This window comes from Astyanax mexicanus, chromosome 10, assembly GCF_023375975.1.
Source record: "Astyanax mexicanus isolate ESR-SI-001 chromosome 10, AstMex3_surface, whole genome shotgun sequence".
In the NCBI taxonomy this organism is placed as follows: domain Eukaryota; kingdom Metazoa; phylum Chordata; class Actinopteri; order Characiformes; family Acestrorhamphidae; genus Astyanax; species Astyanax mexicanus.
This window is the reverse complement of record NC_064417.1, coordinates 4,431,503-4,458,195: the sequence shown is the minus strand read 5'-3', so window position 1 is coordinate 4,458,195 and position 26,693 is coordinate 4,431,503. Positions and strand designations below refer to the sequence as shown.

Genomic DNA, 26,693 nt, shown 5'->3' with positions numbered 1-26,693 from the left:
TGTGGGTTCGCTAACACTGACACTTCATCATGAATCTTGATTTTAGGAACATCTTACATTTGCATTTAACAACATAAGAGTGTAGATACTGCTGCTACTCAATACTACTTTACAGACTTGTTTATATAATAAATCTACATTTGCAATTTGTAAAATGATTTTTTCACAGAAATGTGTTTCTACCAGCATCACCTTTGTCCCCTGAGCTGTAGTCACATAAAGGAGTGTTTAATTTGTATAGTGAAGGACAGATTTGGGTTTAATTCTATGAAAACCTGTTGTACCTTTAAATCAACATGTTTGTTTGTTTTTTTACTTTGAACAGGTAAAATGTACTATAACATTATCAGTCATAGTAATAGTAGTGATACTAGAGTGCTGGTAAATGTCATTATCCTACGTTTTATCAACTACTGAAGATTTTTTTAAAAGTTTGCTAGAATGGATATCCAAAGTATAATCTCCTTTAGCTTTTAAAACTCTGTTAGCACAGGTATCCCAAATATTTATTTTACATTTTTATTAATATTTTATAAATGTCTAATTATTTTACATATTCCGAATATTGCAATTAAATATTTTTTTTACAAATAGAAACTTTTATAAAGACTTTTTAACCAGAAAAGTTTATTAAAGTTCATGAAAAGCATAAGGTATGCTTTCTCTGGATTTTTTCAGTTTCAGCGTCTTTAATGCAGATATATATTTTTTATATATATTATTTTTAAAATACAAATTTTGGGAAAAATCACTAAAATGTGCTCAGTGCCCTTATGCTATTAGCATCGCCTTTTTTTTTTTTTTTTTTTTTAGCAATTTTTAATGTTTTTGCTGCTAATTCTATGCTAAAACTTATTCTTGTTGCTTTCAGTGCTACATAAAAAGTAACAGGAATGAGTGCCAGTAACAGGTGTATAGGTGGTTGCTAAGGTGTTGCTAAATGGTTATTTTAGCTTCTTTAAAGTAGGCATGCTTTGTGCATTTTGGCATTTTCTCAGTCAGCTTTATGAGGTAAAATCACCTGGAATTCAGGCTTTCAGTTAACAGCTGTGCTGAGCTCGAGTTAATTACTTGAATTTCTTGCCTCTTAATGTGTTTTAATGTCTTAATCAGTTGTAAAGTTGTTAAGAGGTAGAGTTAATATACAGTAAATAAGTTACTACATTACTCCTTATGTGTTCTTTACAGTCTGACTTCAGTAATAATTTACAATGTAGTAAAATTGAAAAACAATAAATGAGAAGATGTGTCCAAATGTATGACTAGCGCTGTATATATGCCTAAAAAAATAACACATGCAGTATTACTAATGGTAATACACTTTACTCTCCTGGGTCTTGTCTTTACTTGCCTTTCTTCCAATAGCAGTCGGGTTGCTAGCTAGCTTGGTGGATCTAAGCTTAAGACCAGTGCCAGCTGTAGCATTTGAGAACCACTATAATACTTTAATCACTTCTTTTAATACCCTTTAAAATAGACCCACCCTCGGCTTCTGACAGCTACTGGTAATTGCCCTTGACCGATTTACATTCCAGGAATTGATGTGGCTACAGGCTTTGTCATAAAAAGGTGCAGTAGCGGAAGTCCCTGTGTATAGTCAGTGTATAGTAAACTAGGTATTGATGCTTTCTGTTTACATCTGACACATTATCAAAATAATAAATCATCTTTTCTCTTTTGTATGATTTTATCACATCTGTTCCTGATGGACACCTTATTGAACATCAATAAATCCTTTTTAAAGAGGCAGTCATGCAACATGTTGTGATGAGTACAAATCATGGCCACATAACACTAAACATTCATGCGACAATGTTGCTGTGGCCCTCCAACTGGACATTGGACAAAAAAAAGAAAAAAAAAAAGAAAACATGGCACATGCCTGTCTGAGAGGAGCTGGGTCAGTCCTGATGATACAGTAGATGCTTTTCTTATTTCTGATTATGCAATGAAGTTGGCATTTAGTCTAAACAAACAGCGGTGTCTGCACTGTCCCCATGAGATACAACCTTAACTCACTGAACTTGCACTGATGCAATTTTAAGTTAATAACATTACTATGAATTACCTATTGTTTAATTACTTTAATTTAACTGGTTATAATGATTTATGGTGCACAGCATTGTGTCAGTAAGAGGTACTGTAGACAAAAAAATAACAAACAAACTAAAAAGAAAAAGCATAGTACCTCGCTGCGCTCTAATGCCGCTCAGGTGGTTCCGGAAGAAGGAATGTTAACCCCCTTTATGAGTCATTTCGTTTCGTTTAACACCGCTGCTGTGTTTATATGTTACTATAAAAACACAGGCTTATAAAATGACGCAAGATATGTGGTGAGTCAGCAGCACTTGACTGTGAGCAATAAAAGTTCAGGATCACACTGCATTAGCAATAAATATGAACTTCTAAACAGTGTTTTAGGGTTGGGCATTATGTCCGGCATCAGATCTCATCATCTGACCAGGTAAAAGAAAAACACCAGGAAAGAAAAATGGGCCACATTTTGAATAAATTAAAAGTAAGAAGCATGTCTTCATATTCATTTATCATTATTAAAATGTAAAATGTCTTTATGCTATGTATAATTATTTACCAGGATTATAATGACTGTCTCATTGTGAGAAGGGTTAAAATTAATGCTTACAGACAGGAGAGATGGGCACACAATGACTTTGACTGGTCTCTTAAGTTAATTGCATTTATCATTTTCCTAATCACTTACTTCCATATTTTTATGTGCAAACACTTTATACAATGAGGTGTCATTGTTTAGCTGTACACAAAATAGTTATTTCACACTTTATTTAAAATATATTACTTTTTAAATTTAACATTTTACACAGACAACCAGTATTATTCAGTGCACTCCTTTTTATGTTTTACAGCAGTGGTCCTTAAACTCATACTTAGGGTTCCCTAGATCAGTGGTTCTCAAACTGAATTTGTCTAATTTGATTGGAGATAAACACATATTATACAGACAAATACATATCACGTTTTTACTGACAGATAAAAAGAATGAACTTCAGAATGAAAGTCATTTTGCAGCATTTCTATTAGAATTTGGAGTACACTTTTCAATAGCATTAATTTATTGTGTTTCACTTTAACACCGAAATATCTAATAGCATTAATACACATTTGTCCATATCATTCATCCCAGTTTTCTTGCATGTGTTTCTGTGGTATATATGATTGTGGGTTTTAGTTTGACTGTGGGTGGTACATGATCTAAAACATTTGGGAACCACTGCCGTAGATGGTCTGCAGGTTTCTTTTTTATTCTTATGATTTAGGTTGGAGTATAAAGATAATCTAGACCTCCCTAGCACTGGTTTAAGAACCACTGTTATAGTGACTTGTGGCCTTTATTACAAAGGACATTTTGTAAAGGTAAATCTAAGTCAAATCATATGATCAGTTAACTTCTGCAATCAACAGGAACACAGGTTTGAATCCATATACTAGATAATCATTAAGTGTCATCAACTGACATCAGACTGTAGTTTTGTGAGTGTTTACATTATTTCTGAAAGTTTGGTAGTTTAGGCCATTAAAATGCAGTCAGGCATGAGTGATTCATTTTGCTTTTGTGAATGAAATAAATAGGACATTTAAACATTTCAGTGTTAAACATTCTTCTCATACAGTCATTCAGTTAACTGTCCTCAGCTTTGAGGTGGTCTCTGCGGTTTATAAATATACACTTCATTCTTAAGAGAGTAACATCATCGTTGCAACATCGCAAAGTCACTATGAATCTGCAAATTCCTGTATTGGAACATGCCGAGAACACCTGAGACATGTCCGAGCCGGGAGGCACAGAGCATGCAAGATCCTCAATGAAGTACCGCACTGCCACCCGCATGTAGGCACCATGGGTCACCACAAGGGCATGAACAGGAACATCCTGGACGCCATCATTCGGAAGACCTGCAAGAGGTCCAGCTGTTTCTACATCTGGCTGATTTTCCACATCTGGCCGCACTTTGTCTCGATGGTCATCCGCCATCCGCTGGAACATAGCTTTAAGGAACATGCTAATCCGTACCTTCACCTAGAAGAAGAACATTATGTGGAATTATTCATGGATTGCAATATAGCAGAAATGTAACACTTGAACACACAAAGATAATGCAGATGTTTATTTTATTTCCCTTCATTATAATTATTTCTTTTCATTTCAATTAAAATGTATTTAAGGAGAGTTATAGATGATTTTTTTTGGTTGTTAACCAAGTTACTAGAACTTTGTATTTACACCAATAAAATTTTATTGGTCCTCTAAAGAAAGGGGATGGGGAAAATGTAATGCTGCAGTAGACATAGCCAGAAATAGCCAGTCCTGTTGGTCTGCTTTTTCTGGATTTCTGCTGCAATAGATGTATATTTTCTTTTTAGCATTTCATATATGTATATATATATATATATATATATATATATATATATATATATATATATATATATATTCCGTAATCTTTTGTATACATGGATTTATTATTATTTATTTATGTATTTTCCTGACCTGTGTTCCAATCCTTTCCTCTGTGCTGCGGTAACATTCAAATGCAAATTTCCATTGTGGGATTAATAAAGGATTCTCTTATTTTATTTTATCTCTTAACAGCTTCACACTTTCTCTCTGTGCCTCTCTCTCATGCATGCACTTTTGCTCAATTGCAGAAATATGCATATTACTTTATATAAATGTAAAGAAAAATATTATTAGACCAAATTATACACAAAAATACATACCTGATCCATTGTCTCCCCTTTTGGTGGGGTGAATTCTGGAATTAATTGGCCTGCTGCTTTAGCCATGTTCCTCATGTCCTCCACACGTCCTCCCTCAGCAATACCAAAACTCTGTAAAACACTACAGCTCAGGAAAAGCACTCATGTAATGAAGAGCTGTGTCAATGTAAAGTGTATTATTCCCTTGGATAGAACACATTTATCATTAAAGACCTTAAAGCAGTGTAGGCCAAAGTGTGAAGCATTATCGGCCTCTACAAAACACATTTTTACCTTTACTTTGAGTACAAAAAAAAAAAAAAAAACGTCAGGAGCTGTGGTTATGTTCTGATAGATCTTGACCAATATGAACACTGGGTGATAATGATAAAAAAAATTGCATAAAATACACTCAAAATGATCAAATGTGACTACGGTCGGGCTGACATCACTGTTAAATGAAATGTGCATAATGCATAATGTGCATCCTGACATGCCAAAATGATTTAAGATTGTTTGTAAATTCTACTATAGGACAGACAGCAAATTACTTACCCTCTCTTTTAGCGACGGATCAGTAACAATCTCCAAACCATTGCCAGTCTTATTTTTCCTCACTATTATTTCTGCAGTCTGGAATATAGAATGCATCAACAAAAAAATTCAAAAGCTAAATCACTGCCCAGGAAAATTAGACATAAAATACAGTAACAGAGTGATAATCACTATACATTTTGCTAATAATACCATATAAGTAAACTTATAAGTATATACTTAGTAAAAGTATAATAAAGTGTTTGTTTTATTTTTCAAGTTCCATGGCCCATTGTGATAGAGGTTTAGTACTGCTGCTCTCCTAGAGGAACTTGTAGAGAAAAGACATGCTGATGGTCCTCATTTGTGGAACTGATCAACTGATTTATGGTTTATGGGGTGTGACCTTCTCCTTGACCTATGCTCACACCTTTTCCTGTCAATGAACTGTTTATGTCATAAAACACACCCAGTATAAACCACTATACACTGTCTTCATTGTGCTGATGATTTCATGTACAGACATGCCAAAAGAATATAATAATGAGCTCATTGTAAGTTGTTGGTATGATACTTAATGCTAATTTATGCTTCTCTATTAAATATTTCATAAAAAAATAAAAGCCGGACACACACCTCCCCAGAAATGTAACGTTGATACTTTTGCCTTCATAGATAGATAGACAGACAGACAGGCAGATAGGTAGATACTTTATTAATCCCAGAGGAAAATTCTGTTTTTTAATTCTGTTTCATTTAATTGATGCTAACAGCTAGGTTAAAGCCACACAGCTAATAGACACAGCAGCAGATTTAGCAATGTTTAAGTGGGTTCACTGCAATGTAACAACCGGCCTCAGCAGGCTTGGAGGATGCTAGTCGTGATGCTAACAGTTTCTTTGAGCTAGGTTTCTTACTGATAGTTGTTGACAGTGTTGACAAACTCAATGTTCCTTTAGGGGCTATCCAAAGTAATCCTGCACTTTTATAGAGGAATGGAAATTAGAAAACTCTTTCATGTCTGTCTTGTATCTGAGTGTGGCTTCGTTGAGTTTCCAACCACCAACACAACACTGAACATGACACAAACACACCAACGCACAAGTGAGAACACTCACAACAGCGTAGCCACTTGAGCAGACTACGCCACAGACTCTGCACTGACTCAATGCAGCAGTATTAACCCTTTCATGCATAGAGGTCACTACAGTGTACAGCTGTTTAAAAATTTTTTTTCTTTAAATATGCTTGCAATTTTGGGCACTGCTGCATATAGTCCACTGTAGTGGAAGCTATTGCATCATCCTATACAAAAAAATCCCATTGGTTGGTCATTGTAATGGGAAAAAGAAGTCAATGAAATCAAGATGGCCGGCAGACAGGGAAAACCACCAAACACCTTGGCTATTTTTGTTTCTACCTTTTATAAAATTATATCACCGCAGGTAAAAAAATATATAATTACGTCAAGTAACATCTAAGGTGACATATTATGTAAAGATTTTCGAAATTTTGATTTTATATTGGAGGGAATTGTAGATTAATCATCTGTCCACTTAATTGTACATCATGCATCATTAGCTATTTTTCAACTTTTATGCAATGTCAATTACTTCCAGTGTTGTTTTTAAAATAATTCATATTGTTTAATGTTTTGGCTGTAAATCAACTTCTTTAATTGAGGAATGTCTGCCAGTACAGACAGTTGCAAGCAGAGAAGTAGGGTCAAGCAGTGATAGTGAAGGTGAGTCTGGAAATGTTACTGAGGGAGTTGAGGCTGAGGAACGGAGATGAAGGAGATGAGGCTGTTGAAACTAAGGGCACCCCAATATGCCCCAGTATGCCCCTGGAAACCACTGGCCCCAGCTCAAGAAAGTATAAAATGCCAGCACACGAAGAACCAAGTACATCTGCATGCAGTGTCTTGTAGCTTTGTGCCCTGTATGCTTTGGCAACCATCATAGAAAATAGTCTCAGAAATTAGCAACAAGCATGATTTGACAGGAAATATGATACATGCTATAAAATACTATAAGAGAATATGCTCACTTAACAGTTCAGAGACTTGACAAGAATACAGTATGATAATACCAGTCACAATCAAGATTCTATAAGGTTCTACGGTTCAGAGACATTTTCTTGTGTCACAATATCCTCCTCAGTTCCACTATTCCAACAGAATACCATATTACAACTGTATAACTGAATTACATTTGTGTTTTTTTTACAACAAAAAATGCATGAAGTACACTTGAGTGGACAGATAAATATTTCTTTATCGAATAAAGATAGAATATATATTTTTTTCAAACCTTGTTTTACATCCCTAAGGATGTATAAAAACACTTAGAAAAAAAATCCTGACTGAGTTTATTATAATTCATGCATGAGAGGGTTAATTTGCCTTTACATGTAAACAGTTAAAGATTTATAACCGGGACCAACCAGGGTTTAGTTTTAAATATAGCCTCCTGACCCACATGATGAAAAGGAAATTCAGATTTACGTAAAAGGCTTTTGTTTATTAATTGAATTTGTCCTTGAGCTGTACTATGTGTGTAATCTAAATTGTGCCAATGAAGATAAGCAAATCACCTTGTAACAGAAAGGTCTACACCCATCCTTCTACACACACAGTGGCCAATTCCTTCAACACCCAATTCTTTATTCTAAGCCTTAGTGTGCCCATTTGTATGACATAAAACAAAGCTGTGATTAGGCTTACCTAGATGACTAAAGCACCTTAATGCTTATAAAAACACTCATAATCCTTTTCTTGTATCCGGTATGCATCCTGATAAAGCTACAGTGCTGAGAAAATGTATTTGCCCCATTACAGATTTTTTTTCATACTTACATTTTTCAGATTAACAAACAAACTTTAATGTTAGATAACCTGAATAAATACAAAAAAATCGTTTTTAAATGATGTTGGACAACATGAAGCAGGATAAAAAAATCTCAAAAAGCAACACATTATGCCCCAATCTGAAGAAATTTTAAAAAAGAGGTTACTGAAATCCATCATTCTGGAAAAGGTTACAAAGTAATTTCTAAGGCTTTGTGACTCCAGTGCACCCCATTAAGAAGTATTGTTCACAAATGGAGAGAACATAAAACACTGGTGAACGTTCCCAGAAGTGACCATACTACTAAAATTACTCCTAAAGGTCATGGACTTCTCATCTAGGAGGTTGCAATAGAACAGGCTGCTTATGCTGGAAACCTCTTTAATATGGCCGCATTACAACAATTCTGTAAAGAAGAGTGGAACAAAATTCCTCCACAGAGATGTGAAAGACTCATTGGCAGTTATTAGTATAGCTTGATTGCAGTTTTGCTGCTGAGTGTGGCTTAACCAAGTTATTTGTTTTAGGAGGCAAATACGTTTGTACATAGGGTCAGGTTGGTTTGGATAATTTTTGTTCCCTTAATTATGATTTAAAAACTGCTTTTCATACTTAACCACGGTATCTTTGTCTGATATTAAAATGAGTTTGTTAATCTGAAAAAATATAAGTATGGCAAACAAGCAAGAACAAAATAAATCTGTAGGGGGGAATTACTTTTTCATGGCACTGTAGATTAAAACTGAGCCCTCTTGGGGTCAGTTTATTAGACATGCTATGACATCATAATGAAACAGGTTATTTCCTTCAGTGGTGTGGTGTGAAGCACAAGGCCTGTAAGAGTGTGTACCATGTGCTCATAGGATGTTTGTAAACAGCTCTAATGGAGATCATTTTTGTGACTGTGCACAAAAAGTAGTGCAAGGCATTAGGTATTAGAACTGGGACACTGTCTCTATATAAGGCTAAAGGGCTCCCCCTACCCGTCATGAACCCGTTCTGCAGCTCACCTGCTTGGCACGTTTCATATCACTGGCAAAAACATTGGTGAAATGGACATCTTCCAGGTAGAGTCCAACAGCTTCCGCTTGCTGTATTCCAGCTTCAGACAGAGAAGAGTCTATCCCCTGTCCTACGAAAGAGGAATCATGATAAAGCCTTAAACTCCCTGGTTATGGGTACATGTAATCAGAGTCAATCAAGCCATAAACAGTTTTTACCCTGAAGCAGTCCATCTTTGTTGTACTGTGTCTCACCACTGGTCAAAAACAAAACAAAACAAAACAAAAAACTTTTGTTTAGATTATACAACGACAATAAAACATGGAAGTCTTAATTTAGACATTATTGTAGACTAAAGGAAATATTTTGCTGAAATTAATGGTTAAGACGCAATGGTGTGAGGAAATGTACCATAATATACCATACCAAGACAAAAACAGCCTTTAATATATTTACCATACAAAACAACCAGTGAATATAGACTTTATAACAATGGATGACAATTCAACCCAAACATGTATTAACAAAAAATGTTCATTCAAGTTATTTAATGTGTAAAACTGAAAAAAAAAAAAAAAAATACATTACTAAATCAGAAAAAACAACAATGGTCTTAGATTTACTTTGAGGTTTTTTTTGCACATAGTATAGAACCCAAGATATTTCATTTTTATGTACAAATTATTTTTCTTAGTGTGCACTTGCAATACCTAAACACAAAAAAACTTTAATACTCTAGGATTTCTACTGAAGTGTAGAGATTAAACAGGCCAGGATTCTTGTCAATGTTACTGCCTGACATTACACCCCAAACTCTATTCAGGCATTTCATAAAAAGGTTTCATGTTTGATAAATAATATTACTGAAAAATATTCAAATAAGTCTGCAACTGTCAAAATAATATAAGGAATAAAATCATAAAATTGGCTCTTTTCTGAACTCTATTTTAAAATCAACATTTTCCTAAATATGTCTGTTTTTAAACTTGCAGAATTTGGGTTAATTCCTGTCACTGATCTGGAATCATTAAGTGGAGTAGAGAGAAAACAGGCGGCTTCTCCAAGTGTCCTGTAGAAGATTTCAAAGCCCTCAAATGTTTAAAGTGTAAATTACTTATTTTACTGCAGAGAAGAAGGGGTTTTGTATCACCTACACCTGTAGCCCGTAGTCACTTTTTTGATAGAGCACTTAAAGTACTTTTCCTCATTTATGGGTCTCTAATACTTTATATATATCAGGTTAGCACACAGATTCCTGCTGCAATAATCCATGCTTATTTTTAGCTATTATAACATGACCATTCCCCCACGCAGTTTCCTCAGGATACAGCAGCAGGGCTGACCTTTACATTAACCCCACTGTAGGCCAGCTCAGACCTGAGGGAGAGAACCGGCTACTGCATTAGGAGCTTTTATACAGTAACAGAAGGACACGCGGACTGAACGATACATTATTTAACGTTTATTAATGTGGATTTTTATTTTTTTAATAACGATTCCTTTAGACGTTTGACCTATTGAATTATTCAGGCTGGTTAGAAGCTTCCACAACACCGAGAATTAAAATAAACATATTTAACTTACTGTCGGACTATCGTTAAACCGAATGAGAGCATTAGCTCATTTAATACACTCGAGTTCGCGCCAGAAAAGGCTGGAACTGAAGCCCCGGTTCCGCCGGTTTCTGCCGCCGCCACCGCCGCTCCGTTATGCGCGCTCTGGTTCTGCTGTTGTTGTGCGTGACGTACCACTCAGGCTCCAACCTGATTGGCTTAAAGTTTGATTCACTTTAACGAACCGATTCTTTTATATCGAACTGCCCGAGTCAATGAACCGAACCTTTGCTGCAGCGATTCACTCATGATTCACAAATAAAGACATTTAGGCCAATCTTATTTATAATTAACGAATGTGTTAAAACTATTGATATTCATTACTCTATAGGTAGAAAAATAGATAATAGGGTTTAAGATACTTCTTTAGTACTTTAGTATCCAGTATTTTTCTCTTTAATTAAAAGTGTAAAAATACTGTTTTTAAACAGTATAAAAAGTATAAAAGTAAAAGTAATGTAAAATGGGAAAAGATGCAATTAAGGTCAAAAGCTTAGGCGGCACCGCAGGGTCTTAGAAAATGTTAATGTTGATAAATCTGAGATGCATATATGCCCATTGTAAATAAACGTATTGTGGCGTGGAAGAGGAAGGAGGACTCGTGAGACACATTGCAAGTACTCAACAGCTCTTTATTAACAGGCTTGCCAGTCACTTCTAGCCTGCTCACACAGCATAAACAGCCCTAAGGTCACTAAACCAACTAGGAATCTACCGGATGGTAGATTCAGAGTGGTGCCCACCCCTCTGCATAACCCCACCTAAAAGGGAGGCCCCACACCTGACATCCACTCACACACAGGCACACAGAGTCAGGCACACAGCAGCCACACACACACACACACACAGACGCCACAGTATTTTATCAGAATCGAAATATATTAAAGAAGCTTAGTTGGACATTGGTCTCGATTTCTTTTGAGTCTCTGCACGGCTCTTCTTCCTACGTCTGCTATGTTCTTGTCGGAATGGTATATGTTTATATTTCTCGTCCAACCACGATCAGATTCACTCTATCTGGATGGAGAGATTTATTTGGATAGAGGTTTTATTGAAGGATGAGAAGCCAGAATGAAAACAAGCTGAAATTAAATAGGAGTAACGAGGCTATTTTTAAAATGTAATTAGAAGAAAGTTCAGATAATTGGATGAAAATGTAAGAGGTAGAAGTGAAAATTAATCTAAAAAAATAAATACTCCAGTAAAGTATAGATAACAAAAAGTCTACTTAAGTAAGGTAATGAAGTGTTTGTACTTTATGTAGTTATTACACCTCTAATAAATTGGTACCCCTTTCTGCCCGACGCTCAGAGGTGTCAAGTAATAAAGTATAAATACTTTGTTTTGTTACCTACATAGAAATGTTGGTTATCTACACTTAGTAATTCTTTTCAGCAGACTTTTTACTTCTACTTCTTACATTTACACCCAATTATCTGTACTTTCTACTATGACAGTGAACCTAATGTTACTTCTGTTAATGGGCACCACACACACACACACACACAAAGAGGACAGAATAACATTAGACGGATGTAGCGCCACACACTTTGAAGCAGATATTTATTGGACAGAGGTTGTGCAACAGACATATTTGAGGTACATGATATGGTCATAGTGGAGGGAGGAGACAGAATCCTTAGGGTCATTTCTGACAATCAAGTGCTGGATGAGTAACTCAGGCGGTAACATGGTGGTAAGACTTGTGTTGGGCTGTTACAGTCAAGGAAACTTCTGCACACTTCAACAGTGTTGTATGGCCTGGTTTTAGGTGTGTTAAGGCCAAAGCAGAGTGCGAGATGTTGAGATGTACTTGGTCAATTGAAAGATTGTACACAGTCCAGACTTTATGTTGCAGACAATCCGCACACATCTACAGAGATAATGGTTTTTGTGTTTAGCTCAGTTCCAACACCCATTTCTGAAGAAACACAGACATTTCCCCCCGTCCACTATGGTTGGTTAAAGTCCAGGTGGGAGCCTTGTGCTGTCCATAAGCAGGAGACCACTAGAAGTAGAAGTACCCGCTTTGCAATCCATTCTTTGTGCTGTCCTTCAAAGGCCCCCATAAACTGATGAGTTGTGAGGTACTGAGAGATCCATTTTTTTGTTTTTGTCCAGTAAACCTGAGGTATAGACATACCATACTTACAGACTGTGGCAGAGAAAAGAAGAGCAGGAAAACAAGAGAAAAGAAAAGGCAAAAGGACCATGCTTTAAGAGCATACTGTACAAAAAGAGGATTTCCAGTCAAACACTCGTTTCATTTCATTTTTAGGATCTTCTATCACCCTCTACTTCTGCATTTTCAAAGTATTCTGTAAGCAGTAAAATAATTATAATACAATTGTTTATAAAATAGCAGCACACTCAAGTGACATCACAACTATGTTATTTTTGTGTATAAGATGAAACAAAAAAATCATAGCCTTTTAGCAGCGAAAAAAAAAAAAAACAATAATAATAACTCAATAAAAATATTGACACTTGATTGACGTCTTCACAACCACTTTTACCACTCTTCACTTTGGAATACAGTATCTCAAACCCTTAATTTCGGTTTGTATCCAAAACTCAAAACCACATAACCACCCTTAGGATCTAAAAAATAAACAGTACTACAGTTCATTTAATTGTTTCAGAGCTGGGAAAAAGGAATAAAACAGGAGAACATAAAACAGAACAAAAAATCAGCTGACAAAGGGCTGTTTTGGTGCAAGAGTGGAAAAGTAACCCGACGTACGAAACCCAAACATCTTTAGAATGTTTAATGTTGGCAGAATAGGGGGTTTATAGCAAAAAACTCCTTCACCCACAGAAAGACTCAAAACAACTACACTCAGACAAAAGAAAGCTGGACTGCCCCTGACCTCTTCAGCACAGGCTGAGAGGACTCCTGTGCTGTTGATGCACACTGCCGTAGTCTTGGTAAAAGCGACGCAACCTTTGTTGACCCCATGCCAGTCCAACCTTTGGAAGCAGCAGTTTTTTTGTTTTTGTTTTTTTGTAAAGGAGATGACTGGACAGTGGGCTTTACAGGCGACATGAGCAGTCTGATCAATGCACAGAGATACAGGGCATCATCACTCATAACATAGAATCAAGGCACCATATGAAAAAAGGCATTTCATTTCTCGGATAGAGCAGCTTCACCAGTTCGTCTATAAATAAAAAAATAATCTGCGCTTGGAGCGTGCAAATCACCGATGTTGTAAGGCTTTATTTGACCATCTATGACAGAAGAACTACCATTCAACACCTGACTGAACAGAAAGCTAAACGTAAAAAAGTAAATGGGAGGGTGGGCTTTAAAAAAATAAATGTAATTTCCCTCTATTCAATTCTTTTTGGGAATGCTGGAATGTTATTTTTTTTCTGTTGTAGGAATGTCCACATTGGCGTACCAACATACTGGGTCCAATGTCACGGTTTGAACATGGGAGACCAGCCCGCATGGGAAAACAAAAAATACAAGCAAGTAGCCAATAAAAACATGACACCTTCACCATCAATTACCCATAAAGAACTTAGGGTGGGGGGCGTGGTGGTTGGGGGGGGGGCGGGGGGGGTGGGCATATGTGCTCAAAAAGTGCTTTGCTGTTGAAACCGAGGAACTACAGACGCACTGATTAAAACAAAAAGCAAAACAAAATGGTTCCTCTACTCAATTCAGCTTCCCTGTGTAACACCTTCCCCACGAATTCGCTGGCAGTGTCGATTCAACTGGTTTAGATACTGGTCTGTAATCCAAAAACCTAGACAGACAAAAACGAACCTGACAGACAAACAAACAAACAAATAGATAGATAGATAAAAAAACTTAAATTAACTCAAGACATCTCTGGAAACCACAACTGATCTTCTCCTTTGGCCTCCTCTCCTGTATGCCAACGTTACGTCCTCCTCAGCAGCAGCAAGCTTCTCTCATTTAACCTACACAGCTTCATCATCATCGTCACCACCATCATCATCATCATCATCATCATCATCGTCACCTTTATCTCCTTTATCTGTCTCATCTGATCTCGAAATCTTACACCACCCTGCACTTTCATTTAAACTGCTTTGTAGAACACACACAATCCTAACTCTGGTCCATTCTAGCACCTCTTTGAGCGACAATCAAAGCAGCCTTGGGCTCCTTCAACTCGAAACCGCGAAACGAACAAACAAAAATATTGATTGTATAGTAATATTCAGCTGGAGGTTTTTTTTTTATTTTTTAAATAAAACAGAACCTCCTTCATCACACCCTTTAACACGAAAACATCATCTGTCTCCTCCCTCTCATCATTTCGGTGTCTCGCCTCCTCTCGGTCCTGTGCACCGGGTCAGGCTCAGCCCTAGGTCCCGTGCCACAAAATAAAAAGCAAATGTATAGAAGGCAGCGATACGGGCGGCCCCTCGTGGCCCTCTGAAAGCAGGCGAAAGCGCTATAGACCTTTCTCTTCCCCTGTGTGATACTCACTGTGCGGCCTTATCCTGAATCGCAGGCTTGCGGTTCACCAAAACTAAGCACACATATACGTCTCTCTCTCTCTTTCTCTCTCTCTTTCTCTCTCTCTCTCTCTCTCTCTCACACACACACACACACGCACACCTTTCTCTCTTTCCCACACACACATGCATGCATGCACGCACACACAAGCAGCCTGACAAAAGCTTATTGGAGAATTTTGTTGAGAATTAGAAGAGACAATAGGTTGCTGTTTTAATAATAATAATAATAATAATAATAATAATAATAATAATAATAATAATAATAATAACCATTATGAGAATTATAATAGTAATAAAATTATATAAGAAACTACTATTATTATTAAAATAATAATAATAGTAATAATAAAAGCCTGTTCTCAAGACATCTGAACCCCTCATGCTGGGCAAAACACATTATAAAATTTCAACAATTGTTGCAATTTGTGCCGAATTTGGTTTGGACACATTGGAAACAGGCAGTCCATGCGATTATCACACAATCTTCTACTCGAAATCACTTTTAAAATAACTTTTTTTGATTTCATCTCCATTTCCGCTTCTGATTCCACGTGCAATTTGTTGACAAGTAATGCCATCTAACCAAATTCTTACCCAGAGGGCTACTCATGTGTCTGAACACATGAATCCTGTTCTCAGCGTGAGGCTTCTTCTCTCACACATCTGGGCCTTTTTTACATCCTTAAACGCATGGCCAAGTGGAGGAACATCCACTATCCCGCTTAATGGAACCCTATGTGTGTGTGTTCAAGCTCAGGCTTTTCTGAACGTGAACCAACAAAACAGAAAAAAAACATAGCCCCGCAATTGTGTACCTTTACATGCCAGTCTTTTAAAGTTCACTCTTTGTTTTTTTCTTTTTTTTAAAAGCCTTGTTAAACTACAGCTTTTTTTTTGTAATGTAACCTTTTAGTTTATACAATCAAAAATAGTCTGCGAAACACTATAGGATTCCCTTCTATGAGGCACCATAGAGATTTTTGAATCAGTATTTCAATTCATTTAAAAAATATCTATTTCGTATCTAAAATAGCTCTTTGATTTGTTTTTATAATATACAGGGAACTTTTTTTCATTGAAAAAAGAAAAAAAAAACTACAAAGACTAGCAAGCAGGGCTTTCGTGTTTTTTTGTCATTTTTGTTTTTTGTTGTTTTTTTTTTTTCCTTTATACGACGTATCCGGGCGCTTCTCCTTTTGCAAGCTCATAAGTTGATGTCCCGTACGTCGGTGGGGGTACTGGACTGGTCCTGGTCGTCCAGCGCTTTGTTACGTGATCCTTGATCTTGCTGCTGCTGCTTGTGCTGCTGCCGGCGGCCCTCCCTCAGACTGTTCATCAGCACGCGCTCGATCTGCTCCTGACACGCCTTCAGCACGTCCTGCAACAACACCAAACACACATACTGAGGGTTAATACCTGCTGACTCACACAGTGCTATAGCAAGCTAGCATAGTGTTTTATAGATATTTATATATTCATGTAATGTTCCATTACTTCTAAATCAGCAGGTCTTGCCGCTGGGAGGTGGAAGGGGGGGGGGGGGGGGGGGCGGGGGGGGAGTTAACTAAGTTAAGTAAAGCGAAGCTAAGTAAACAAAACTGTAATTCTTAAAAAACGAGCACTGGATGTTAATCTACAGAGATTTCTCTCCTGAAAACTGTTTATTTGGGTGAGCAAAGCACGTCAGTTTATTTACAGTAACCTAAGATTTTGCTAGTAAATTTGTCCCACATTGCTTGTTTTAACACAGTAAACGTGCAGACTACAGTCCAATAGAAAATTAAAAGCCAGTGCTAAGCGGCTATGGCTAATGCTAATGCCGCCTAGCAGTGCTAGTCAGGGTTAACAGCAGGCTACAGGTCAATAATACTCACCTCTGATGGTCAAAGAGCTAGGGCTTAACGGCTAATACTAATACCGCTCCAGTCTCAGTGCTGGAGAACTAAACTGAAGCTACACCGACAATTTTTGGGTAAATGAAAGGATTTTAAGTGTGCCTTATAGTGTGAAAAATACGTGTATATATAGTGCACTTACAATCTTATTCTAAAGTCTACATACACACCCACACATATATATATATATATATACCAACTATAGCAGTGCTAAATAAACTTATATCTGTAACATCATTAAACTCCACGATACTCTGAATTTTGCAAGTTTTGATCTGATTTTATTTCATAATGGTGATCCATTGATCCATAAACTGGAGAAAAGTATGCCACATTTCTTAATATAACAGCAGCAATCTCTCTACAACATTCTGAAACATGAATAGACAGTTCATGTTAATAGATGCACAGTGCATCGCAGTGTCATAAACCACACGTCCTGAAGACTACTGAACAATTTCACAGTTTGAGCCAAGTGTGTGACAATTCAGGCCTGTAGTTAGCACTCTGCTAATTGAGGGGAAATGGGTTCATTGCTGATTAGCTATATTAGCCTGCAGTAGCTCCAGCGCCCAGACACATATTTAGAGTTATTCCTTTAAAGATCCGGATGAATGAATGCAGTAAAGATGCTGCATTACATTGCAAGTTCCAAGATGCTCTAACAGCAGTGAATTAAATGCTCTAATTCAGCTATGCTAATTGCATCCATGTTCCTCTCTTTTTCTCCTTTCAACTAGAGTATAGCCGCCTACGGGGTCCCACCTGAGCCCACCAGAGCTCTGCTTCAACATTTAAAACAGAACCAAGAGCACAGATTCACCTGACAGTGACAGCCAGCACAGAATGAGCTGTGGGCAGCTATCGGTATCAGGATATTTGAACCTTATCTAATAAAACAATTAAGATGCACATATGGCACCTCCAGGAACTCCTTCCTTCAAGACACTGAGAAAACTATTCCAGGCGACTCTCCCTCATGAAGACACTGAGATTAAAATACCAAGAGTCTGCAGATCTGTCCTGAAAGATAAACATGCTACTTATTTAAAGGAATCTAAAGTATAAAACATATTCTGGTTTGTTTAACACTTGAATAATTCTGCATGTGTCATTGTATAACTTTTAATATAGTCTTCAATATTACATTTACAATGTAAAAAATTAAAAAAAGAGGTGTGTCCGAACTTTTGACTGGTACTGTTTTATTTGCAGATACCAATATGTCCCCAACATCATCATCAAGGCACTAACAGGTCCTCAATTCTAAACAGCAGCATTTCTTTAGGGGAAATCTGTAGACATTAGCTTCGTAAGTGTCTCCTCTTTGTTGATTCATTAGTCAAAGACAAGCAAACTCTGTTTCAGCATTTCAGCCTGCTGTCTAAACCATAAACCGGCTGAAAAATACAAAAATGTAAATATATAACTAGTCAACCTGTTGATGGCTCCAGAGAGCACTCAAAGGCATTTAACCAGCAAACACTGCGCCCACTTCATCATCCAAGATGAAGACTGGCGCCCTCTAGTGGAGCAGAGTCAAAGAGAACACAACCACACACATAAAAACACACACACACACACACACACACTCTCTCCTCCCTGTTTCTCTGTGGGTCTTGAGGCACACCAGGCGTCTGTGAGAGAGTTCTTCTGTGAGAAGCCCCAGGGGCAGGGCCTGTAGAGAATGCCTTGCTTGTGGAGAAGCTGCATTCCTCTCACATTTACTGCTAATTAAAAGCTGATGGGCTGCAGTCTGAACCCATGTTATGTGTGGCTCCTGGGCTAAGCAAGTGTTTCACACACACATACATACACACACACATATATATATACATATTTAAGAGGAAAGCTATCTCTCATTAAGGTCTCCTTAGGGACTTTAATGTTGGGTGGAGGAAAAGAGTAGAAACCGTAAAAAATTTTTTAGACTAAGTAGCTTTAAACTTTATGGCGAATATAACGCCTGGGCAGAATTTTGTTCAATGGCGTGATGTGACAATGGTAATAGATTAGGTCACGTTTAGTTAAATGTGTCCCCATTAAGCATATGTCACGCCAGGAGGTGCGTGTGATTTTCTGTCGAGGAAAAGCCCTGGTGCCGCTAAGAGGGCGTAGCCGTCTGTGTTGCCGCGGAGGAAAGCGACCGCCGTCCTCGTAATCTCCTCCAGAGGTCTCCGGCTTCCCACTGCGACGTGCCGCTATTAGTCATAAAAAAATAAATTCCTCTGACAAAATTAACTAAAGCATAAAACATGCACAGGGACTGCCTGTGTCTTACCACAAGAATGCCAGGCCCAACTTCTTAAAAGACATTCCCCTCTGCGCCGCTGCTCTTTATAGAGGCAGAGGCGAGCCTGCGCCAAGACCCACAGGCTTAATTCAAGCAACGTTCAATGACTTCAATGTGTGACTACTGGTAGGAGTGGAACTGGCTTTACTGTAGAAGGAGGCTCTTCACGATCAAATCCAGAGGAGGGCGACACTTCATAGACTAGATAAGCTGCAAGTACTGCAATCACAGGGCAAACATGACTCTCATTCTGGTGTCACTCATCATGCCATCATAATCATCTTAAACAATGAAGAAGACCAAGAACAATAGTGGATATTACTGTGGCTACAGAGACGGATGTCTGCTTTGTAGTGGGGAGTAAAAGAACGGCATTGCCGGGTTCATAACAAGGACAACAGAGCATTGAGAAACAAAAGGGATTAAGATGCTCTCCCAGAGGCTTGGCGCAAGAGGCCAGGGGTCCTAACACATGATCCTGTTTACCAAAAACAGCCAAAATCGCCATAAAACTTAACTTTTCACTCTTACATTAGTTCTAATCTTAGCCTCCTTTGGCACTATAACTTTGACATTGGGCAGATGAGTATTCTTGACATGCCGAGCTCGAAATGACTGACATTTCACCTACTTTACTTTCAACTATAAAGTTGGAGTCATTGTAAAAGGGGAAATGCACCCCTACAAAAGCTCACCAATGTCTCCCTCTTGTCCATTCATCCAGAATCCAGCGCTTAATCTTGCGATGAAGCCAAAGTTTCGGTGGAGGCAAAGGAGCTTAGTGCGGAAAGCCACGCTCCTGACCCAAACCACATAGGAACTCCACTAATTCACATCTGAACGCACGCTCACAAATTCTAACCCAGCACACTGAACGCTGACGGCGAGAAGAAAACTCGCAGTAGGCCCCCGGAGAAACACAACAAGCCAAACAGCATCATTTACAGTATACATTAGCTACAATAACAACATTTACCGTAAACACCATAAGCCAGCTGGAATATTCATTGCTTGTGCTTCTTTCTGAGAGAGGGGCCACAGAGTTTGCGCGAGTCGCTGAAGCCAAACTTTCAGCCATCCTGGTTTGGCCTGTGAGCACAGTGCTCACTGCTGTACACATCGTACCTCACCAGGTGTGTCTGAGGCTTTGCTCACTCACACTGAGGCCGTGCTCACACACACAGCAACAGCAACTGGGGGAGACTGGTTGGCCCTGTCACATGTCTGCTGAAAACCACAGGCACTGGACACCACAAATGTCAGCAGGGTGTTTGGTATGGAGGTAGGGAGGCTGGCAGCGTCATCTGGCTGCCTAGCCGGCTCTCTGCCCCGTGATCCCTCTGACCACTCTCCTCCCCACACCAGCATCCGTCTGCAGGGCCTTCTCTGAACTACGGCCACCGGGTTACTTGAACTACAGCCACCAGTTTGCAAGGTTCATTAGTATAAAGCTAATTAGTGGCTGCTAGATTTATCTGAGTTTTTATGAGAAGCTCCATCTGAAGGTTCCGTTCCCAATGTCCCATTCTGAACACATTCAATCACTACATGCCTTTTTTTGCACCAAACACCACACTACCTCCCCATCTACCCAACTGGAACCCCACTTTTGCCCTACATTTTTTACACAGACTCACAGATCTGTGAGAATAGAAGGTCTATCTAGCATGCAAGATAGCAACTCTTCCTAGACTTCTTTAGCTATTTATGAGGGGAAAAATCTCTGTCCTCCAAAAAGTCAGTAGACCCAGACTGCCTTCGCCCCCGCCTGCATGTTTTTCAAAGGTATGGCTTGTTGGCATCCAGGAATGTGAAGGAAGAGTTGATCATGGAGTGGGTAGTTCATTTCTGCTGGCTGAGACCTCACACTCCTCGCACACTGAGAACTTTTCAGTGCTGCGGAGGACTGTTTGTTTTTCCTCCGCTACGGTGCACGACTTCACACACCACACGCCGCCACGGCAGCCGTCCGGTCAGCGGTAGTGAACTCTGGGCAGGAGGGCTGACCTCTACAGGTCAGGGCTGACACCTATGGTGTCCCTCTGGGCTCTCCCCTCGGACCCTGTCTGTTCTCCCTGTGCATTGTTTTTCTTTGCTCCTTGCTGCATTTCTTCCACTAGTTACCTCCCGAAACTCAAGAACCATGAGGTCGTCCCTTGTGGGGCAGCGTGTTATGTGTGAGGCTTTTGTGAGTCGTTTGCATAAAGCGGCTGCGCCCCAGCTCTGTGGTCTCCCTCCTCACGGTCTCTCAGTCGGGGTCAATCCCATTTCACTTCCAGTAATTCAGCGTCTGAATGTGAGATTGAATTGGAGCTGGATGCATGCCCATTGAGCAAATAAGGAGGAAAGCGCAATCTCCTTGCACAGGGCCGCAGTCACACACAAACACACACACACACACACTTGCACACACCCCAATAGTGCATTAATGTGATGCTAAGTAGACAAAAGGGGGGATCTTCTCATCTCCGAACTTTTCTTTTTTGGTTTTAAATAACACCACAGTTACAGGCACTGCTGTCACCCCTTCCAAAATGCCCCCTCCCCTTTCATACGCCTCCTTCCCTGATCTTAAAGCAGGCTAGCACCCTGACAAAAGCCAGTCCACCCTTGCTCCCCCTCCCCACTGCAGCTGAAACCCAGCCTGTGTTTGGACTGGGTGCCCTGCCACGGGGCCACATGGCCGTCTGGCTGCATTTCCAGGCCCCTGTCTCTTACTCTCTTTTTCTTTTTCTCTTTCTCGCTCTATCTTTCTCTCTCTCTCTCAGCTACACACCATCCCACATTCTGCCTCCACCAAGCTCCCTTTCATGTCAGAGATCTGCAGGGCAAGCACAAAACTAACCTGATCCCTTCCTTTCCACCGCACACCCACCCCAGTGTTCTGGGGGCAGTTTCAGGCACATTTACATAGCTTAACACACATGTGGCATGTGACCTCTTGGGGCGAATAGCAGAGCAGAGTGCCAGAGGCGGTGAAAGGGATTATGGGACAGCTGTGCGAGACTAAGCTAAAAAAAAATGGCTTGATGCTTTGCCAGCAAGACTTTTTTTTACATTTTTACATGACTTAAATATGTAGCTCTGGGTAATCATATATTCAGACATTACTGCTTGTCATTTTGTGAGTTGGCTAGGCCATGCTGGTAAGAATTGATACTGTTAAAAGCAGGACGTGTGTGTGTGTTTGTGTGTGTTTGCTCAATTGGTTGTAATTACATTCGATGCAATTGTGTCATGTTATTACTTTATAATTGATGGTCACATTTGGATTCTCACAATATGGATCATGCATGGAACATCTCTTGACCTGTCCTGTTCAGCTTTACAGTATATTGCTTTTAAACAATACAGTACAGCTCATGCTATATGTGGGGAGAAGTAAATACTCAGATTTAGAGTAATATAAACAAGGCTTGCAACAAATGCATGCTGAGCTACAGTGAAAATCCCCACAGATTCTTCTGCCTGATTAAAGACGAATGGTGCCCTTTACAAAATCGTGAGATACTCACAACTTCTGTGTTTGTGATCTTGGCGAGCAGTTCTGCAAGGTTGTCCCCCCACAGCGAACGGTCCGTGCTGTTGAGCTGTAGGCCGCAGATTGCTGCTCCCACGCTGCCTGTGGCGATCATGGATGGAGGGTACATGGCAAAGTTGAAATCTGATGAAGGAGGTACAAGAAAGACATTATCACCATCATGATCTGTACAAAACTGTTGTTAACAGAAATGATTTACTCAGAAAATATCAACCTACGGATAAAGTTTCGACCAAAAAGACATGCAAAAATTACTCAAACACCACTGCGTGGTTTAAAACACAAAAGAAGATGATAAGGATCAGTAATGCTGATAAATGAAGGACATTTCTATTAGGTCTGTGCACAGTCCTTTACTAATGACTGCAACCTAGGATAATGAGGGTTCACTTGGCTTGTAAAGAAGCTGAAAGCCCTCCACCACACAACCCCCCCCCAACTCTAGCCCTCCTAAAGTCCCTCAGCCACCCTCCCCAGATCGGCCCCTTTTCTTCCAGCTCCCGAGTAAATCGTGTGCTCCCTAAAAAAAAAGCCCCACAGCACTTGGAAAGGAGCGGATAAAGAGCCAGCGTCACCCTGCCAATGCTCACTGCTGTAGGTCCTTTTTCCACGTGTGGTCACAGGCGTGCGTCTCAAAGACCAATAACCTTGTTAGCTCCCGCACTGTCATTCATAATGCAAATAAGACAGCTTGTGAACGGGCCTTGGGCCCAAAAGTGCGACTGGCGAAGGAGAGTGGCTAAGAAAGACAGAAGATGAAGAAAAGAGAAGGAAGAAGAAAGGCAGCTAGCATGGAGAAAGGAGTAAAACAGCTAATGCTGCTTACCCCCCTGCCTCATTGATTTCCGTCTTTCGCCTCCTTTTGCAACCAGATTTTTCCTCCCATTCCCCATTCTTCCTCTTTTCCACCATTTCTCCATCCCGACACTAGGCCTGCAGTCTGAATGGCACACATGCCCAGCTTTTGTTGCTGTAACAGCTCCTGATTTGTGTTAGCAAGCCTGCTATCTTTTAGCATATTAATTGAGTGCTGCTAGTGGCAGTTTTGGGTTCAGTGGGCGAGCGAGTGTTTCGCTTCATTGTCAGGAGTCAACACTTCTTCAATCCTCATCCAATTCAGAAGCGCAAGAAATACTTATACTGCTCGCTCTCTTTGGACTAGGATGCAGAACCAGAGTTAATAACACAAAGGTTGGGGATGTGATGGTGTTGTTGTTGGGGGGTAGGTTTTTTTTTTTGGGCAGGGTGCAGTGTGTCAGGTTTGAGCCAGCAGAGTTGACTGAGCAAGTTTAAGAGGGAGGCTGTTTCTCTGAACATCATTCTTTAGTCCGTGTCCAGACGCTCATGAGGTCTTGGCAAGAGAATAGAGACCCCCGCCACCCCACCCCCCACAATTCCTCTGATGCCTGGCCACCTATGGGCTCACAGAGTAGACCCCAGCGGCCATTGCATTACCACGCTGCTGTATTGAAAGCAAACCTCAAGATGGCTCCAAGAGTGATTTTTTGGTTCCTTTTTTCTTTGAGAAAAGAAGGGAAATCAAAGCAGTGGGCTTTGATTACTAAAGAACCTTCCCATTTTATTGCCTTTTTAATATTCAGAGCCAGGCGCTGAACTTGCGGCTCAGTGTTGACAAATAACCGAACCTGCTATACACCTCTGTGTACGTAGCTGCGCTCAGGGCAGAGAGGGATTTTGGAAAAATGGAGGACTTGGCCGAATGGAAAAAGCAAAGTTAACGCAAATTAATGCAAAAAAGAATTGCATTACATCACTTTTATTGAAGTTTATTGGTACCATCTGCAACCGGTACACATACCTGCATACAGAGGTAAAGAGTGACGATGCTTACGCTTAGATAGTGTAGAGAAAAGGCACGTAATTTTGATTTTTCACACTTAGGAGAGCCAGGCACTCTGGTGCGAATCATGTGGTCAGTTGAGGAAGAATGACCATCTTTTACACATCTTCATTGATATCCGTGCATGGAAATAGAGCAGTGTATGTAGACGGGACACTCCCGATGCAAGGCTCCTTGTGAGCGGAGGCTGACCGGCCTACTCTTCGGCCTCTCGCCCCCTTCAATGAGCCATTCTTTCGCCTTCCCCACAGAGCGTCTCCAGGACCGTGCCAACACGGCCAGCTCCTGGGTGGGTGTGATGCACTGCATGCGCATTTAACTTGTAAATTAATTAAACACCCGGAAAGTTGAGAAACAGCCAAGGAGCACGATGATTTTTAAGGGCAATAAATCAACTGCCAGGATTCCATGCCGATGCGTAGCTTATTGATCGCAGTTTACAGAAAGACCCATTTTGAGCAGCCAGGCTCCACTGATTGATAAAGGTCAAATGTAAACAACATTTTGGATTTGGCATCACAGTACATCACCCACCGCAGGCCGCAGTCAAATGGAACGAGCCACTTAGAGAGTGTAAGTGAGGGAGCTCGCAGACAGGCAGTAAATTCTTGGACTCTTGTGGGCTAGCGAGATGCGGTAGGTGCTAAAGCTCCCGCTCTAAGTCTGTCTCTGTTAAGATCCACTGGCGTCACTTCACATAAATGTCCCAATATTTGCAGTTTCACGAGCAAAGACAAAACACCGCCACCATCTGTTAAAACCCTGCTATGCGACAGTACCATGCCATGCAGAAAGTTGTGTTAAGTGAGCATCACAGGGTTGAAATGAAATACTGACACACTGGATTTAAGGATCATTTAAGACCATGTGGGCTTTCACTACCATATTTCTAATGTTCTTCTTGAGTTCTTCAATCATTCTAATGCTACTTCTACTATCATACTGTATATTTTACTAGTTATTATTTTATTAGTGAGTAATGATTACAACTAAGAAGACAAAAACCTACATAGGTATTGATTTTGAAATATAATTTTGCTGCTGGTGCACTATGAAACTTTGGTGAAACTGCACGAAACCTCTTTTCAGAACTATGTGACTCTCCGTAATATGAGTGACATTTGTGTGAAACCTATAGAAGAAAAATTCTCTCTCAGCTTCTTAAGAAATGCTCGTTTAAAGATTTCCATTGGAGCCCAAAGTATGTTTAGTTTTTGTGATAGTCCTAATGCATGAAGCAACCACCACCATGCTTAACAGCTGGTATGATGGTCTTGAGTTTAAATGCCTCAGGTTCACTCTAAAATAGTCAAATGGGTATAGAATCTGATCCTCTGTTGAGGATTTGCCTTTAGGTGCTATGTCCACGCTGACCCTTACATTTTACTGTATATAAAATATAGTAGGGTCAAACGTATTTATAACAATGGTGTAAAATTTAACATTCCCCATTATAGAGGGAGCACTTAAGGAAAAACAAACAAACAAACAAATAAAACTCATATAAGGCAGCTTTAAGTACAGTAACTAAATACAATTACTTTAGTAACTTCAAGCGCATGGTATAAAAAAAAGAGAATGCAGAAGAGTACTTTTCATGCAGATTATTGTAATGAGAATTACATGCAACAAACTACTACTAGTAGGTTTGCCAGGACACTGATGCCATTTAATATAATATGTTGTATCTTCCCAGTTTAGGAATACAAGTGTTTTTTCAATTTAAAAGAAAATCTTAAGGACTGCTCCTTTAATCAAGTAATCATGACAAGTCATGACATTTTACATCAAGTCATGATAAGTTCGGAGTTGTAGGACTCGGTAATTGACTAACAACATACTCTTCGGAAGTCAAATTCCAAACCTTTTGT

General features: G+C 39.5%; 2 protein-coding genes across 2 annotated transcripts in view; both read right to left on the bottom strand.

The window, feature by feature from the left end:
• Positions 1–2,785: 2,785 nt before the first annotated feature.
• tigara (TP53 induced glycolysis regulatory phosphatase a) lies at positions 2,786–10,904 on the bottom strand. The gene is made up of 6 exons (XM_007228360.4): positions 10,704–10,904; positions 9,338–9,375; positions 9,128–9,249; positions 5,290–5,367; positions 4,756–4,866; positions 2,786–4,057 (listed from the first exon to the last, which is right to left on the bottom strand). The coding sequence occupies exons 1-6, from the start codon at positions 10,733–10,735 to the stop codon at positions 3,659–3,661; spliced, it is 780 nt and encodes a 259-aa protein (XP_007228422.1). The 5' UTR covers positions 10,736–10,904; the 3' UTR covers positions 2,786–3,658.
• Positions 10,905–12,268: 1,364 nt separating this feature from the next.
• The window catches only part of ccnd2a (cyclin D2, a), a 28,781-nt gene continuing 14,356 nt past the window's right edge, over positions 12,269–26,693 (bottom strand). The window contains exons 4-5 of the mRNA XM_007228361.4: positions 22,936–23,084; positions 12,269–16,610 (exon numbers count right to left, since the gene is read on the bottom strand). Of these exons, the coding sequence (XP_007228423.2) occupies positions 16,437–16,610; positions 22,936–23,084 (323 nt within the window). The 3' untranslated portion in view covers positions 12,269–16,436. The remainder of the gene's footprint in view (positions 16,611–22,935; positions 23,085–26,693) is intronic.

Coding starts and splice junctions, on each gene's coding strand:
- tigara (XM_007228360.4), bottom strand. CDS start 10,735: ATGCTCTCATTCGGTTTAACGATAGTCCGACA. Junction 5,368..9,127: donor ATATGAAACGTGCCAAGCAG/GTGAGCTGCAGA, acceptor TCTATATTCCAG/ACTGCAGAAATAATAGTGAG. Junction 4,058..4,755: donor AAGGGGAGACAATGGATCAG/GTATGTATTTTT, acceptor TTCTTCTTCTAG/GTGAAGGTACGGATTAGCAT.